Raw genomic sequence first — 19,117 nt, 5'->3', positions numbered from 1 at the left:
TGTGAAAGTCTTGAACTAAACAATTTCTCCAGCTTTAAGGCATGGCAGTGTAATCATAACATTTGAGAACTGGAAAATGCTTAGCAGGCCGTCAAAGGGCCTCACGGACTGTGAGCACATACTGTATTTTCCCTTGAGGGCGTTTTACACCTCTTACCTAAGGCGGACAATGACCTGTAAAACAAACTTGCCTCATTACTCCCTGTCTTATTTATTCATTCCTTACAATTAGAATAAATGACTGTGATTGTATTTTACATTATTATGAAATGTTGACAGTTTTATACCCTTGATTTAATTCATTTAGACAAAGTACTCTTCCCTTGTTGCAGCAGCATTGAACTAATTATTCAGCCTCCGAAGCTTAGGCACTTCATCACAGATGTTCAGTGATGTAAATGTGAGATTTTCAATTTAGAAAGAAGCAACTTTTCCTTTTTATGCACAAGAATTATCAAAATGTGTCCCTCTGAAACCAGGCAACAAGACATGATCATGCAAATGTATTGATGTTGGACCATGTCACATGTGTGCTTGAATGTTATTATTCAGTCCCATGAATATCCAGAGGCGTTTATGTGCTGTAATTAGATTTTTCCTGGTGGTTTCGAGGATGCAATCCCCAGAGCGTTTGGCCAGTTAAATCATTTCACAGTGTTGCCACAGCATTAATGCCTCTTTTCACATGGTCTCCACAGCAATACCAAACAATCTGGTAACAAGGTTTCCCCTGCAGAGGAGGACGAGACCACTTTAATCTACACAGTTGTTTGACATTTATCACAGGAAGAGTCACAGAAAATGACACGCCTTTGTAATAGGCTGCTATTTGTTATCATCCCTTTGAGGGAAAATCATGACATTATTTTCCCACCATTCTTTTTTCTTCTGTGACCGGTGTCAGACCTGTTTGAATGCAAGAAAGTCAAAATGTCTCAGGAGTCAATGAAAAATTGCAAATGTCAGGACCAATCAGGCTTCTTTTCAATTTGATGTGCTTGGTCTGATTAGTTGAATTAATTCAGCCAAAGATGATTTTATGCAGCTCTACTTTGCCTTTTCCTGATTGAAGTTTTATATTGAAACAATGTGTGTGTGTGTGTGTGTGTGTGTGTGTGTGTGTGTGTGTGTGTGTTTGACATTCAACCACTTCATTTATTCTCTCTTATTTAATCACAGAAGGCACGGCCCATGCTTTGACTTCTGTAGACCTGCACTGAATGAATAAACGCCCACACTGAACTGTTTGAAAACATCACAAGACAACTACAATAAATACTAATGCAGAATAGATTTAACACACACAAACACAGATGAGTCATGTCCATGGTTTGCCTCAAATGATTTCAGCTGGAGTTTGACCAGCCACTGTCCTCTTCCAGCACTCTGCTGATGGGTAGGGAAACTAGGATGGATGTTTAATCACTGGATGCTCAGCCAAGCAGCGATTATATGCTCATATTAGCAAGAAGACATGATGTACTGAATGGCTGCAAAACTCTCTGTTTCAGGTTGTCAGGAATTATGTGACAGATTAAACCCATTACCAGGTATTTAATGCAGGGTCTATTTCAGTCTGGAAGAAAAAGCCAGAAAAAGATAGAAGAACAAAAGGGAGCAAGCAAGGGATTAAGACCCAAATAATATTGTAATGACCAATTTTTTTTGGTCAGACAGCTGAGTGGCGAACGATAGCTAGGAGGCTAATGTTACTAGCCAAGTGGTAGCTAGTTGTGGTAAACAAAAAGGTGAGGAGCCAAATGCAAACACAACAAGGCAGACAGGTAGCCTAAGAAACAGAAAGTGTCCATTGCAAAAACTAAACACAGCACATCCCGGCCTAATATGGACGGAACCAGGGAACAGACAGGAAACAGGAGACACAGGACTGACTGGAGGACAAAAACAGATAAACTGACACAAACTTAACAAATAAGAATTAAACCCTAATAAGGAGCAGGTAGAACTAATAAGGTGATCAAAAAGGGCAGGAAAAAAAACACAAAAGCAGGAAGTGGAAAGGAAAAGGAAAACATGACACCTGAGGATGACTTACAAAATAAAACAGGAAATAAGCAAACCAAAAAGCCCAAACCATGACATGTAGTGTCAGTCAGTCAGATGAATCCACCACTTGTAAGAAAGAGAATGATGTTGATAAATATGAACACAGTCATGTGTTAATGTAGGAGAGAGAGAGATAGACAGAGAGAGAGCACCAGCATGCACAGATTTGTGGAGGGCCCATTCAATGGACCTTTTTAGGGGCCCAGCCATTTCTCTGAGCAAGCCTGACTTCTGCTGTGGGTATGTGTTTGACTCTATACAACAACCCTGTACTCATGAACATTATGCACAACCATGAACATGAGAGCCATGTGCAGAGTGATATGAGGGAGACATCTGTGGGGAAATCATGTTCAGATTTGTGTAGCATGTGTAGCTCTTTGATGTGGATGTAAAGAAGCATCACACATAACAAATACATCAAGGAGACTGTAACTGAGGTTTCAGGTTTATAATTGAATGCAGCTCTGTAGTGGCCTGTTGCTGCTATTGAAAGATGGTTCAATGATGAGAGCATGCTGCTACAGTTATTAAATCTGTAATGCCCTTATTACTTAAATGTACAACCTTTAGCATATCCAACAAGTAGATCACTCTCACATATTTATTAAGTTCATAATGCCCAGGGAAATATGGGCCTTAGTGCAAAACATTATGTTCTCCCCCAAAAGTCCTCTGTTAATGCGAAAACGTTGCATATGAACTCTAATCCGGGGATATAAGTCTGCAAATTAGCATTCAGTCTACAGGCTACATTAACGGTGTGAACCTTGACGGGGCTTTGTTCGATACATCTGCACTATAACATACATGGTGTCAAAGGACTGTGCTGTGCTTTGCCTTATCAGTGTTATACCCTTATCTATTCACCACATGTATATCTCCATCTAATGAGGCCCTTTGCAAGTGAGTCATTCTGTCCTGTGTTACCCAGTGCACAGAGATGGACCTGTCTGGGATCTTAACGATGGCTGGAGCTCTGGGAAATGAGAGCAAACAGATGAAGCCACATTTGTGTCTGGTGTTAAACAAGGGACTGAAACAGGCCAGATGGCCTTGCAAGATGCTAATGACAGAGCACTTCATTGTTGATCAAATTCTCATGTATTGTGTGTGTTTTGCTCCTATCAAACTTGTGCTTTGGTTTCATTTAGCATGGGCCGAATGGCAAAAATAGCCTCTTTAGCCTTTTGGATCTACTGATGCAATAGGAAGAATTGCAGCCTGAGCCACGTTAATATGGAGACTGAAGTATTCTTTCTTTATTATAACCTCAGCCAAGATGGTCACGTTTTCACCCATGTCTGGTTTTATAGATTATAGTTTACATGCCTTTTTTTTTTATGTTTACAGCACTTTGTTTCAGATAGTAATGGGCCTGTTTTGTGTCCTGAATTTGGAGTAATTCTATTTTATTCCAAAGCCTATATGTAATATCAGTAGTACTCACATTACTCATTACTTGTGACATGAAATGCTATCTGCAGTTCAACCAGTTCAAATGAACTGAACCTGTAACAAAGTGACTGTAATTAACAGAAGCTGATATTCTTATCAGTACATAATGTATTATACTACCCAGGCGTCAATTTTCTTTATTGAGCTAGTAGACATCCTTATCTACAGTCATGTCATGTCATGTTGGTGCAGCCAGGCACACTGATTGAATTTTTGTTAGAATTAATTCCCTTAATTTGATGTTAACTGTGGACTGTTAAAAGATATTTTCTCTTCAACCAGTGACTAACCTCATCGCTTTGTTTTCATTTATTCATTTATATTTTTTGATGTTTTTTTGGGGGGAGTTTCTGCTCAGAGAGAAAGGACCTGCTGTCACAAGAACACTGAATTTTAATATCAAAAGCTGCACATTATAGTAATATTCATGCATTTAACAAAAGCCATTTCACTGACAACACAAAGACACTGTATAGCTAGAAAGACAAACTATTTTCCATATACCTTCATTGGGTTATTAAACTCATAACTCCATAACTGGGGGTTAAGATCATTTTAACGGCCTACTTTCCAGGAATATTCGCATGAACCTTGAGAATCTATGAGGTAATCAATTTCATCATGAGTGTATTAACAGCTCACCTACAAGCAGCTGTATTGTGAAAGCTTACTGTTACTGATCACATCATGTGCATCAAGTGAATATGGTCATGGTTTGTTTTTTTTATTCAGTAATTTCCTTTTTTTATTTTGTAGTTTCTTCCCTCATGTGTCATGTTTTACTTTATACTTCCTGTTTTTGTTTTTTTCCCCACCCCTTTTTTTAGTACACCTGTGTTTCTTACTTAATCAGTCCCTGTGTTTTCCTTTCACTCTTTGATGGTTTGTCTGCATTTTCACGCCTCTTCCCCAGCCCTGTTTTGTTCTTTCTGTTTACCTGTGTTGCTGCCTCTGTTCCTCGCGTCTCCCTGATTTGTACTGGTTTGTTTAGTTTTTGATCTCTTCTATTAGTGTAGCCAGCCTTTTTTGACGGATCCCAGATTCATTTTATCAAAGCTCACTTTTATGTTTTTCTGCCTGCTGTAGTGTCTTGTGTTTGGGTCCTTTTTTGATAAAAATATGGTACATGCCATGCAAGGAGTCAAAGACTGATTGGAAATGAGGGTCAGCTCTGCCTCCGGCCTCATCTCTCTTCTTCAAATAACCTTGCTTCAAAGTTTCATCATGGGTGCAAAGCCGCATTATGCATGCCACTGCAAAAACATCATAAATATAAACAAGCACTGATAAGATCTCAGAGCTTTACGGTGCAGTCTATGCGCATGTGGTTTTTGTCAGGGTGTATCATCAGGAAATATGTAAATTGATCTTGTCTGTGCATGTGTGGCATGTCATGTACACTCTAGCATGATTTGTATGAGTGTGTGCATGAACAATGAAAACAACCAGGCCAGCTTGCTCTGTGTCAATGGGCTTCATTTATTATGCATGCTCTGTATGCATTACCCTGCTGCTGCATCCCTGCACATCAAAGATACAGCCATCGCTGGAAATGTCACTGAATTCAGAGGTGTTGCCATCTGCTATAACCTTGAAAGTCTGATGATCATTTGAGTTCCTTTCCATTCATGCTTGATGAAACAAGTCATGACATCATATATATTATCACATATGGACTGAAACTGATAAGATGTTCCTATTTCTGAGTGAGGTCAGAAATGGCTATTAAAATGAATCAAAGTAAAATTATTGATTGCCTGACAATATAAAGTATTAACTATCTGAGGCCTCTCAGCACTCTGATGTCTGTCTCACACACTGAGACAGGCAAAATATGATAAATAAAAAAGCTCCATATTCTCATCTTTTCATAGAAAGTCCCTTCTCTCTTTCCCACCGGCAACATCTTGATCTGGTCTAGACTCTCTCTCTCAACTGTGAAGTCCCTGGTTCGATCCTTCCAACATCTATGCATCACACAAAAGTATCCTTGAGCAAGGCACCAAACCAGTACCTATAATCAATCTATATTGGTTAAGAGGGTTAAGTTCAAATCAAAAGTTTAACTCGAGAATTATAGACACTGCTGAATGAAGTCATGTTGTGATAAAGTGTCACATTACATTGTGAATGTGCAGATGACAATGTGGCAAATGCCATCTTCAGTGCATCTAAACAATTATATGGTACTAGAAAATGCATTTCCTGCTGAAAATGCAGTGTAAATACTGAAATGCCCATTGCTAGAAAAATGCAGAAATTGCCACACACTGCCTTAGAAAGTTGTATTTCCTGCAAAAATACAGTGAGGATGCTCACAGCTGAAATGAGTCTGAAAGTGCAGCTGAAAATGCAGAAATGTATTGAATTGCCGGAAATATCATAAAACTAAAATGCTTTGTGCTACACTGCTAAAAAAAAACGTCAAGTGAAACTGCATTAGCTTACTAAGGTACGAGATGAAAAACTATTGCTTAAAAAGCTCAGAGGTAACTGTAATAATGTCAAAGCTGGACGTTCAAATGAGGTATGTTAAATGTTAAAATACTATAATGAAGAAAAGAAGAACAATAGTGTGAATGGTGCATCGGCATTGTCAATAATTAAGAGAAATTAACAGACCATCATTTTGTTAGTTTATTGATATGCTTGTTGACTACAAAACAAATATAACATTTAACTTGGAAACATTTAAATGAAATGCTCTCCTACAACCACGTTTGGTCAACAGATGATCAAACTCTACGGTTCACTGTCAGTATATGTCACTTGATATAATCATCGTTCCAGGTAAACATTATAAAATATTGCATTCTTGTTTATCATAAGCATACTGTCTGCTGTCTGTGCACAACATATGGAAAAATGTGAAACACTAAATGAAACATGACTTCCATTTTGACATTATACTCTGATTATGAAAATGAATGATCTTGCTCGGTGGTCCTATGGGGGGATTTTAATTGAAGGGTGTAACTGCTTTCCCGTTAATCATTTTGATGTAGCTAAGCTAAAGTCAGAGAAGACAGTGAAGGTTGAAACAGGAAGTCATGATACTTTTGTTCAGCTGTGACTCTTACAAAGAGATTATGTCTTGATGAAGTGTTTACTCTCATTTGCGTATTAATTATAATGGAAGATAAGCCAAATTAGGCCACCGGAGAGGGCTTACGCAACTTATTTTTCAAAACCAGCAGTAGCAGCTGTTCGTCATTGATTAAACATAAGTCATTCTAGAGAGGCAGAAAATGATTTCCATGCCAGCGGAAGTAACTGATTTGTTTGTTGTTGGGTCCTTTTCTTTCTAAGTAATATAAATAATTTATAAGATCTTTTTCTAGTTTACCTTTACACTGAACACATCTTTTCGTGGCTTGACAGACCCGTGTCCATCAGTTGGTTGGTTTGTCAGCAGGATTACACAAAAACTACTGAAAGGATTTCCACAAAGGAGGTATGCACTCTACTGAGTGCCATTCTGGTTAACTGTGTAATTTAACATCCTTGTCCATCCATGTCTTTTCTCATATCATGTACTTACTTTCCAATACACATTTTTAGATCCTCATTGTTAGTAAAGACAATGTCAGCGTAATTATCACTTACACTCCATCTGAGAAGATAACATTGCTCCACTTGTTTCAGACAACATGACCTCAAAACCTCAACACATGGACATTCATGATTGATTTTGTGACTTAATGTGTCATGTTAAAGAGTCTGTCTCTACACAGACCTCTTTAAAAGCCAGTTTCCAGCTCTTTTAAAGATCCTTGCTTGTTAGTAAGTGGTACACCTTCCAGACTAATGCAAAACGTGAGCACAGTTGCTTGTTTGACCTCTTCTTGTTGAACAGGAGTTTCTCAGGTGGAACAAATTGAATTTTGTTTATGCACCAGCAGTGCGAGCTGCAGGTTTAACACTCTCTGACCAGTGGACTTGAAAGCCAATTTCAAAGGGAGATGTAATCATCTAATTTATGCAAAACTGTGATATCTGTGTAGTTGTCATTACAACACTCGTTCCTAATCCTTTGCGTAATCAACGCAGTGCTGACTACGCACTCTACATGTAATCATCATGTTCATCTTATACTTTCTCTGCTGCAGTTTCTCCATCATGTGGCTACAGAATGAACTACAGACTCTGGTACATGTTTGCCATTAAATTATTCTTGTCAAAGGAGTCAGCTCATTTTGTGTCTGCTGATGCCTTTCTTCTTTTTCTTTCTTTCTTTCTTTTTACTGCAGTATCCTTTAATAATCGTTCACTTCTTCTCTCTTCCATTCAAACTATTATTTACAAATGTAAACACAGCTTATTATTGATGTTCATTACCTGGCACATGCAGTCCCCGTTTTTAAGTGTTTATGCCTGCCATAAAATGTAATAATGATCATTTTAATATGGGGTTACATGGGAATCAATTTCCTTGTATTTAAAGGCCCTGAAAACCCATTTTCACAATCAGCTTCTTACTTAAATCGACGAGTTCCTCCATGAACTTTATGTCAGAGTGAGAACAGTTTTGATTATCTTTGATAAACTTTATTTTTGATGGAAATGCCCCCACAATGACTGGACCACTATGGGATTGTGTGTGGGTGTTTTACGCCCTGACTGCTACAGCAACTTCACAAGCTGAAGAACAGATCAATAGCAGCAGTCTGACTTGACCCAACTCCAAACTTGAAAGATGTAACTTTTGCCATGTTTTATGTTCTCACTGTTTGTTTTGTAGGCCAGCCTATTGAATTAGGCGTTGGCATGTTGCTTGGTTCACGTAGCTTCTCCGAGTTCACTGTGATGTTTGACTAACGTGTAATAACAAGAGACAGTCAAGAGAAACTGTGTGAACTTACCACCTCATTTTATAATACAGATCATATTCCTTTGTTTATATGTCCGGTGGTGAAGTTTTTGTTTTATATGTGGCTTTTGTTGTGATATTTATGGTAGAAGTGCAGCTAAATGGAAGCTAAAACTCCAGCAGACTGGGCTTTTCAGGAGACAAGAGCTAAAACAGAGGGTGAACGGGTGAAAGTATGAGAAAACTGAAGTGTTTTCTAAATATTAGAGCAGGAAATAGTAATTGTAGTAAACCCAAAATAAATACATGCAACTAATATTGAGCATAATATGTCTCCTTTGATATTATAGGGAAAAATTAAAAACTGTTCTTTAGAGGCTTTAAACTAGATGATGTGAAAGTGAGAACAGAACAAGATATCTCCATTACTAAACTGTTTATTTTATATCTCTTTTGTTCACAACCAGATTCCAGATCAGCCTTTTATCACCACAAATAAATAAGGAAGTCACTCACTATATCCAGATCACAGAGCAATAATGGTTTTATTTGGACGCAGGGGGTTTCAACATCCAGTCAGTGGTATGGTGTACATTACATCACAGGGTTTCAACCAACCAGACACTCATCAACAAACAGCATCACTAGACAAACAATTAAAGAGAAGGTAAACAGTGTGACAGCAACTCACACTCCGGTCCCCACAACATGACTCAGTCTGATGTCCCTTTTGAATATTAACTTAATGTCTTCTCATGTCAGCAGACAAACAGTGTTACCCATTTCAGCACACATTCCAGGAAAGAAAACGTCAGCGTAACATCACATGTAGGGAAAAGGAGAGAGCACCAAGTGCCTCATGATCTCTGCACTGAGAGGGTCCACATCAGTCCCGCTGTTTCCAACAATACTGCAACGATTTTGCTTTGAAAGGGAAAGAGCTGAATGAGAAGAGTTACGGCTCAACCACAGCACAGGCAGTTCACACAGATAAAAACAAAAAAGATGAAGGAAAAATTCTGAGATGACTCTACTGAACTTCACCAGTAGATCGTGTATACAGCAGTATTTTATAACTCTTATTCTTCAGCGATCACCTGAACACAGACAAGCATTTCATGATGATTCTTCAGTAATTCACGAGAGGAATATCTTTACACAACGTAGTCCTTATGGTGGTTTGAGTAGCAATAGAAAGTAAAGATAAAAAAGCAACATCAGTTTATAACAAACATGACAACTAATACAGTTAAAAAAGTAAATATAAAAGTCCAATAAAAATCGATGTTGTGCACAAAAGGCACTCAAATGTTCTGCTCCACTTACACAAGTGTCTATAAATTAAAATAAAATAGTCTAGTTAAATATAACGATGAGAATTCCACCCTTTGAAATGTGTGTGCTTTCTTCGTATTTCAATAAACATATGCGCTTTCATTTGTAAAATTGTCTTCATAGATTTCAACAGGTGCAAAACTGTAACCAGGACAGACAAACAGAACTGTATGGGTGAGCTTAGAGGTTGTAGTATCAGCTCCAGATCATACTCATAATGCCCATTTAAGGTGATGTAACAAGAGGCAATACCAACAGGAGCCAGCAGAGGATGTGAGCGCTACATGCTCCTGCTGTAGGAGTTCTCTATCCTCCCGCCCTGGACATTTATAGATGTGTCAGTCTGTGACAAATAAAAAGCAAACAACCCATTGGCAACAGTTTACAGTTATTATCTCAGTACCACTGCAGATTGTACAGACTGACAGTGGATTCAGGACCTGGTTTACATGCTAATATTGAAGTTTCTTTTGCTCAGTCAAGCATTAATCTCTGTTACTTCTATTTTAGCAACTGCAGCAAGCAGCTTAATTCATCCCCATAAATGTTAAGGCCCATTTCTTACAGAAAAAAAAAACATCCAATATCGAATTTATTTGTGCGTTCCACCAAGGCAAGGCACCACATACAGCCATTGTTAAACTGCCCCAGGATATGAGTCAGACATTACAGCGCAATACATGCAGAACAGAGCAGGCTCTTTGGGATGCGGATAACAAGGTCTCTGGACTGGGGAGGTACAGTAGATATAAACTGAAATGTTCTGTATTTAGTTTTCTTCCTGTATCTATCTGTAACTGTATCTATCAACAGGAAGGAAAGAAACAGCTGTGATATCAGTATGTCACAACATGTACTGTCAGGTTCCTGTGGGTGAGTATCACATTTTAAATTTGAGGAAGAGGAACTGTCATAGCGAACGTTTCAACATGTCTTATCCAATAATAAAAATCACCAGAATTAAAATTGAAGAGGCAACAGCTCAAGTTTCACGAACTGTGCGCATCAATGGAGAAAGCATTTACTCAGCCTTTGTTGTCTGTTCAGCATCAACAGCAATCAGTTTTCTACAGTACAATTAACCAGATGCGTTCTACTCACACAATACAAGGTAAATGACCTGAACTCTATTTTACAGCCAAAGAATATGTTTGCACTTTACTAAAGGTGATGAAAAGGTGGATTATGATCTTAACAAGTGCCATTCACAGCCGACCCTTTGCCTTTTTCATTTTAGCCTGTACAAGATTAACACTTAAAAAAAATTACTACCTATATTATTATGTACAGGTTTACCACAGGATTCCTACATTAGTTGGTGCATTAGTTTTCTGCATTTCATATACAGGACATAGAAAACACAAAGTCTGCCCACCGTCCAACCGTACGTGACAATGGGGGATGACTTGCTTTGTAAAGTTCTGATTAGTAATATCTAATAGTTTATCTTCATGCCGGGATGCTTTTACCTAGAGTACCAATTTGGCAGATTGAAAGTATAACATTTGTTTCACTTTGAAATTAGGTTTCAAACGAATATTTTATGTTTGCTAAAATCCCACATCATTACAAATCTCTCACCGATGCAAATCATTAACATTTTCCGTATTTTCTCCAAACCCTGCATGCAGACGTATATATTGTCACTAAGTTGTTACTTTGCTGAACATCCACTGTGTTATAGTACAAACAGAAAGCATGGCGACTTCAAGTAAGTTTGTATGTACAGCCATAAGGCCTGTGACCTAAATGGTAAACAGACATGGTATTTCAGCCTGAATGTTCACACACCCGTCCAGATTTGGTGTTTCATACACACCAGGAGGAGTGACTGAAACATCCGCTGGACAATGTGTGCCGGGTGGAGACTTAATACCAAATTTCACACAAGTATTGCTTCACTTGCATTCATTGTATCTGAGCAGATTTTTTTTGTTGAAACTGAGGTAAAACTGAAGTATTCTTATACACATTTTCTGCAGTTAAATCAAGTTTCAAAGAGAGTTGAGCTTTATGCTATCACACCTCGGCTTCTTCCATCACCATGATAACACACTGTAGGCTCGTTTCAGGAGCTTCCTGAATATTAAGTCAGCAGAAAACAGAGGGAAATATCCACATCTGCTTTTCAAACATCAGCACCCATTTCCAAAAGCTTTACAGCCACCCCACCTAACAGATTCCACCTTCGCTACATGGTACCAGACTTATCCCCAGCGTCGCCAGATGTATTCACATTAGAACCAGCAGCTGTGGTGTTACTTGGAAACATCTTTTCTGTGGGAGTTACAGCAGGGCTACCAACTCCTGATGAGCTGGAGCTGCTCGAGCGGTGCTGGGTGGGAGAAGGGCGCACTGGCCTCATGGGTGGGGGGCGTAGCTGAGCTCCAGCCAGCCGAGCGGAGAGAGCCGGTTTGAAAGTGGTCATCATCTCAGAGGTAGAGCTGCTGCTGCGCCGCATGGCTGCATCCGGGTCACGGATCATGATGGTATGCAGCGGGCTGCCGGGCTCAGAGCTGACTGGGTTCTTCATGGGCTCCAGGGTGTCAAGGACCACATCAGGGGCCTGTTTAACGGTGTTCTGTCGTTCCAGCTCACGTAGCTCATGGAGTGCTGTTGTCATGGTCTTCTCTATGTCCTGGTAGATGAGGACACAACAATCAAGAATATTACCCAGTGACACTTACAGGAACATACCCGGTGTGTGCAAGTTTTAGCTTCTTAGGCCTAGTCCACGTGTACACAAGTATTTTTTGAAATGGCTTTGAATGAGAATGATCTCCGTCTTGATTAGCGTTGTAGTTCCATTTCAGAAATAATCTCTGTCTTTACTAACACACGACAGCTCATATCACATGATCATTCCTCGACACCAATCATGTGGGAACCAAACAGGAAGCAGATTCTATACTCTGGTTGGTTGGTTGGTTGGAGAAAATATTATGAATGGTTATATGTTACAGCAACCCAACCCCGGATAAGCGGAAGATAATTGATGGATGGATGGATGGATGGATGGATGGATACTCTCAAGTTCATATTTGCCAGTGATGCTACATACACTGATAAGACCCAATTAGCAAGTAAACGTGGGTGTCAGCGTCAACATTTAAAAAAATCTCATTTTTTGCACTTCTAGATGTAAATACTGTTTCTGAACATCTTCACCCTGGATTTAGTTTTCCAAAATATCTGCTTTCAGTGACCTAAAATGCCGTTATGTGTGTATGAAAGGCCAGAATGTTTTAAGAAATACCTGTGTATGCATGGACAGGGCCTTAAATACTATATACAGTATAAAAGACTAGACAGTGTAAGATTTAGACTATATGGTTTTAATTTTTCTGCATGTCATTCCCCCTCTCTCTCATCCCCTCTCAAGGCTGTCCTACAATAAAGCCATGACACGGCCAAAAAATACATAAAAACAGAACATGCAAAACAACTACAGCAGTGTGGTCTTGTTATTGGGCTTCTCTATCAGTTCAAACTTTTTGTTTTTACAACTATGAGATTTTATATCAACTTGGAACAATGTGAAAATGTTACTTTTGAAACATTTTATTCTATATATATATACACTGTATCCTGTTGTGAAAAGGTCCATCAGATCCCGTCCGTTCTAGTCAAGCTGAAGTACATTCTGAACATTCTGATTGTGTTCAGCTCTAATATACTGCAGCCATTAGCCGACGAGGAGAATTTGGTGCCGAACCTTCAGTGCTCTTGTTATTCAGCTCCAGGCCTCAGTGTCCTTGAGGTGTGTCTATCTTGCAGCTGCAGTCTGGCCCTGACATTTACTCCTGGCCCCAGCTGCTGCTTTCAGACTGACAGCTACATCAGGGACCTCGGCTCTACACCAACTCTTTCCAATCCGCTTATATGCTATAATTACCTGACACTTCATATCAAGAACTGAGACCATTGAGCCCCAAAGAGGTATATATATATACATATATATGTAAACAAATCAACCCAAAAGAGAAAACTTTCTCACCCTTACCTCAGCCAGAGCTTCAGTCTCCAGTGATTTATGATCCCCGAGGCTGCTGTGACGAGTGGCCCCTGGAACCGGTCTCAGCGGGTGACCCTCAGGATAGGCCTTCCTGTCTGGGTAGTTAATGCTTCCAGCACTGCCAAAAGTGCCAAGGCGCCTCTTTTCTGGGCTCTCCATTCGACCCTTGCTGATGGACACCTTGTGAGGGCTGCTGGGACAGGCTGCAGCCCTTGGCGGAGTGTCAGCCACTCTGGTTGGGCTGTGGGTGTCTGTGCCACTCCGACGACGCGGGATTGCAGCTCCATCAGACCGTAACCTTACCCTGTGGAGAGGGATCAGAGAGAGATCAGACCGAAGAGCAAACTCATCAATAGTATCACCAACTTTTAAAATCAAGGAAGTTGTTATTCTTAATTGTATCCACCTCCCCATGACTCCTCCAAAGTTGTAATCAGGTGACTGTTCACATGGTGACGGGGCATCATTTTTGGATGAACCCTTATCATCCAGCAGTGGTCCGCTGCTTGCTTCACTATCTGCTTTCTGGCTGAGGTTATCTGAGAAAGCATCATCCCTGAAAGAGCAGAGACAACAAGTAAGAAATATTGAATGTAACTTCATTCAAGAGTAGTCTATTACAGTGTTGTCAGCTTCACTGATGATGCTGTTACTCACAGGTCTTGTACTACAATGTACTGATGGGGGATGAGGCCATCTACACCGTTGTGGCGGCCCTCCCACCAGTCCTCAGATGCCCGATGATACAGAAGCAGAGAGGCTCCCTTCTTGAAGGACAGCTCCCTGGGAGTGCGTCCCACATAGTCAAACTTAGCGATGGCTTCGATCTGTTCAACCTCTGAAAACATAAACAGACAAAGAAACATCAAAAAAATTACCTCATAGACCCCAACATGGCTACCATCATCTTGAAGGTACATATAAGGCAGTCTCCTTCCTGACCTGATCAACAACATCATTTACAATCCTGACTATTATTAGGTGCATTAAGTACGAAAACAAACAAATCTGTGACGTGTAAATGGCACTTTCAAAACATGTGTGGTCATATTATACTGAAAACAACTATATATGCAATATTATAATTATTAATCAGATGTTTGCAATTATTTAATTGTAGCATAAATAATTATTGAATTAGTGTATTGTATGACAAACAACCTAAACTGTTTTAACAAAAATAACTTTAAAATAACTATTTTAGGTTACATCAAGTCTGATGAAAGCAGATTTTTGCCTAAATTTAACAGAAAACCTAGTCTTGTCTGCAGTGTTTTTAACAAGCCAGCCAGCAGGGGTCAGTCAGAGTTAACCGTATGCTTAACTTCATGGGTTTGTATTTTGAAAAACCTCCCAGATTGGTGTAAAGACAGTTACAGTGAGAGTTGATGAACATGAAAAGCAGTTCTGTTCAGATTTGGTTTCAATTATGAAGTAATGAAAATATAAAAGGTATCTTCATCACAACATGGTTGCTTAGTTCTCAATTTAGCTCAAACCTGTTTTTCTTCCATGAAAACGGAACAACTGCCAGAGGACACCGACTGAACCGACTACAGAAACTACAGTGCAACACCGGAGCCTTTGTTGTCCTCTCCAAGTAAGAGAAGAGAGAGGAAGGGTCAACAGCACTCATTACAAACGCAGCCAACAGCGCAGATGAAGCTCAGAGATACAGTCACCCCAGTCTGACCTGACACACTCCGTACTTCACAGACCTGTTCACTGACAGCACAGGAGATATTATTCCATGTGTTCTCTGTGTTTTGGCTTTTGTGCCTGGCCCAGTTATGCATTCAAAGCTCAGAGGAGAATTGGGGAAATACTGCACAAAGGAGAAAGTCCCAGGAGAATTGCTGACTAACACTGAACAAAGCGAGCAGAGCGAGCAGGGGAGGAGGGAGAGGAGGAGACACACACACACACACACACACACACACACACACAAAGACAGATCAAAGAGGCCGTGCTGCATGCCAACACTGTTTACTCAACTTGCCTTCAGCTTCCAAACATCACATAAGCCTTTGCAATCGTAAGCTGCTGCAGCCCAAACCTCACTCACCTCTCAGTTAAAAGCACTTAATGAAAAAGATCAGTCTGTACCCGAGTCTTTCTTACTCACAAAGACTTCTAAAGTCACATCACATACAGCATATTCTCATGTGTAACCCATGTAATACTATTTGCTAAGATGTGAACTTCTCCTTGATGATCAAATAACCAGGAAGTTATTTCATATTTGTCTCTGACACAATTAGGGAATTAGCCTCTCCTCGACTGGGGCTGTTGCAAAACTGCTGTCAATATTTAATAGATAACTGAAGTGGTTCTTACAAGCCTAAATGTAAACTGTAGTGCCAAAGAAAATAATGCTAACATCTTCCTCTAGCTCTGATATTGACTACAATGCACACAGGCAAGGTCAGCAGTTCACTTTGCTATTAATATTAGATGCAGTAAATCAGGAAAAATGGCCTGTGTGAAGAAACAAGATTAAGCACCATACTGCAGCTGCAGGCTGCATTTAGGCACAGTGCTGCTTGAGCTAAATCCTAAAGTTAGCCTGCCAACGTGCTCAAAATAACGATTTTGTTCACCATCTTAGTTTAGTGAAACTTTGCCAATTAGCACGAAAAACAAAACACAGCAACAGAGCCTAATGGGTATATTATAAGTTTTGCAGGTATTTGGCCATGAAGCAAAGAATTGGACACATCTAATTTTTGACTTGAGGATGGCTCGGATGGCAAGTCACAGGGATCACCAAAGTTGTTATAATTTATCCTGAGGGGACCATGAATATCTGGAATAACCCTTTTGCACCCACTACACACATCACTAAAACCAAGTGTCACCCATCCAGCTTTTGCAGTCACTGGGAAAGGGCACAATCTGCATTTATTCCCGCATCCAATAAGTCTGCAGCAGTCATGGGTGTTTATTGGCTCTAGCTCCAACCAGCAAAACATGACATCCAGATAAGCACCCTAAATTTCACCTCTTTTCTGGTGCAATGCTATGACCCGTGTAGAAGTTAAGGGCATTGGCACATAAATTGCTTTCCCAACCATCTCTTTCAAGCAGCGTACAAACATTGTACAGCTGGCGTTGAGTTTGACATGGACTTGAGTAAAAGATATTAAAAAGTAAACACAGTAAAATTGCCACACCATACAGCCTGCCACTATTTCCTGTTTTCCAGAGTTTTTGTGATGTCAAACATGAAACACTACAAAAATACAAAAAGTCAAACTCGTCTGCTGGCAATGGGAGGGGAGTCAATTGCATATTTTTAGGCATAGATGCACTAATTCTTTCCAACACTGAAATTCCTTGAGTTATGCCGCTGTATGACTTAAAACACACAAGGGTAATACAAATGCTCCTTCATAAAAGATGGTTAAAAAGGAATGCTATGATGTACTGACCTTCATCACTGGTGTGTGGTTCAGTTCCATTGTCAGCCTCATCAATAGTTCCTGGTTCACTGTGGGGGCTGTCGCTGTGGGAGCAAACGGAAAGCAAGAACTGATATGTAGACACTGGAGCTTGAAGGTGTAAGCAGCTGGTAAAATAACACAAGTTAGAAACAGAACTGTAGTCTCAACACAATTGTACTTTGCTTACATGTTGACTGCCCGGTCTAGCCAATACTCACCAGTATTCATCTCCCCCTGTCATGCACTTTTCATACACTGGGCCGTCCAGCTCGCGCAGACTGGGAAAGATAAGTTCATTGTGGATGATGATGGTCTTGATGACCTCATTGACATGGGCCTGGCATGCTACAGGATCCTGTCCGTCTGGGATAGGCATCAGGGTTGGACCGAAGCAGATCGCCAGATTGTATGAGTCCATCATGTTCTCGTCACTGTACTGGGAGAGACTGAGGGACAGGACAGGTCAGCATAATACCGTATGTATAGATTATGTTGTTTTCTAATATTAGTCTGTGTGTTACAAGACCTGTCAATTAAATTGTGAATGATAAGAATTCAATCCTGTTTTGTAGTTTTGCGCTCGTGCTACCCTTCTGTTTTAAATTTGGATTATCTATTATGTCAAAAAGGATTAAACTGGTTATTACATTACTGATTTTTTGGCCACTTGGGGACAGCAGAAGCAAGCTGGGAACACAATACTGACATATTAGCTTCTTTTTTAAGTGAATTTGGCAAATGTGTGAGCAAATAGTTGCTTCTTTACACATCCAGCAGACATGAGCAACATTATCATTTATTTGGAGTCATGTATCCCTCCTTATAGTTTTCAGTCCCTACCAACTCCTGATGGAAGTGTTTGCTCCACTATGGTCACCAATTAGTTGCTAAGTTTGTTTGTCATTTGTTGCTGGGAAGATCCCTGGTTTTTAGAGTTTTCTTGCTGAAAAAGATGCCTTCTGATAGTAAAAAATGAGACTGAACCAGAGGAGAAAATTTGTGAGTCTAGATGGACACTACTGGTTGGTTTGTCAGCAGGATTACACAAAAACTACTGAACGGATTTCCAAAAAACTTGGACAGATGATGGTTCTTGGCCCAGAATAGTCATGTAGTCCATTGTTGAAATAGAAATATTGATTATAGCTGCTTTAAGTTATTAAATATTTGAATGCCTTGTAGTATCTAGCAGACACCTCTTACAGAGTCAACAGCTTCAACTGAATTCAGTTTTGACGTACAGTATTACATGCTTCATTGCACAGCTTAGTTAGACATTTGCATAAATAGCACTCTGATCAGCCAACCACTTCAACAAATCGACTTAGCCTGCACATGCCACAACCCACTCCTGGTAACCAAATCATGCAGTGCTGCAAGAGGAAGTCACACTCAGTCCTCTCACATTATCAACGAGCTGAGGCTGAGCAGTAAAGCCACAGCTGGAACAGCTCCAACAGTCAGTGGGGTTATAGAAGAGCAGGGGTATGAAATCAAACTCTATGTTCTGCCGGCAAACCCAGTAAAAGGAGCATTAATAACATCCATTATCAGAGGACAGGTATACTGCTCCAGTGAGGCATGAGTTTCCGAGACCATAAATAACTTGGATCTTTTCACCTGTTGTCTGTGTTTGTGCAACATGGATTTTCCTCAGTATAATTAAATGTACATACAGTATAAGTTAAATTTAAAGTTGCTCTAAGTGAAGAAATTGTTGTGGTATCCCTGCCCACTTTATCCAATCAGAACAGAGAACTCCATAAAGAGGCGGTCCTGTCTGCTTGTGAACACGCAGAGGGCAGGATCCTGCTGTTGCTGCTATGTCTGGTTATCATTGCTGCACGCATATGTGGTGGCATGGAGAGGAGGGAGGAGATTGCTAACTGCAAAACAGTCAGGAAGTTAGCTAAAATGGCAACAACGCTTAGAGCACCTTTAAGGTTTACTTACATCACTAATTAACATCAATATACACCAGGACCTGTG

General features: G+C 40.0%; 1 protein-coding gene across 1 annotated transcript in view; it reads right to left on the bottom strand.

The window, feature by feature from the left end:
• Nucleotides 1–8,868: 8,868 nt before the first annotated feature.
• Nucleotides 8,869–19,117, bottom strand: part of srgap3 (SLIT-ROBO Rho GTPase activating protein 3) — a 69,763-nt gene continuing 59,514 nt past the window's right edge. The window contains exons 17-22 of the mRNA XM_073469255.1: nucleotides 17,347–17,574; nucleotides 17,117–17,190; nucleotides 14,343–14,523; nucleotides 14,092–14,241; nucleotides 13,674–13,989; nucleotides 8,869–12,308 (exon numbers count right to left, since the gene is read on the bottom strand). Coding sequence (XP_073325356.1) covers nucleotides 11,862–12,308; nucleotides 13,674–13,989; nucleotides 14,092–14,241; nucleotides 14,343–14,523; nucleotides 17,117–17,190; nucleotides 17,347–17,574 — 1,396 coding nt within the window. The 3' untranslated portion in view covers nucleotides 8,869–11,861. The remainder of the gene's footprint in view (nucleotides 12,309–13,673; nucleotides 13,990–14,091; nucleotides 14,242–14,342; nucleotides 14,524–17,116; nucleotides 17,191–17,346; nucleotides 17,575–19,117) is intronic.

This window comes from Pagrus major, chromosome 6 (assembly GCF_040436345.1).
Source record: "Pagrus major chromosome 6, Pma_NU_1.0".
Lineage (NCBI taxonomy): Eukaryota > Metazoa > Chordata > Actinopteri > Spariformes > Sparidae > Pagrus > Pagrus major.
The sequence above is the reverse complement of the archived record's forward strand: the minus strand, read 5'-3'. Positions and strand labels throughout refer to the sequence as shown.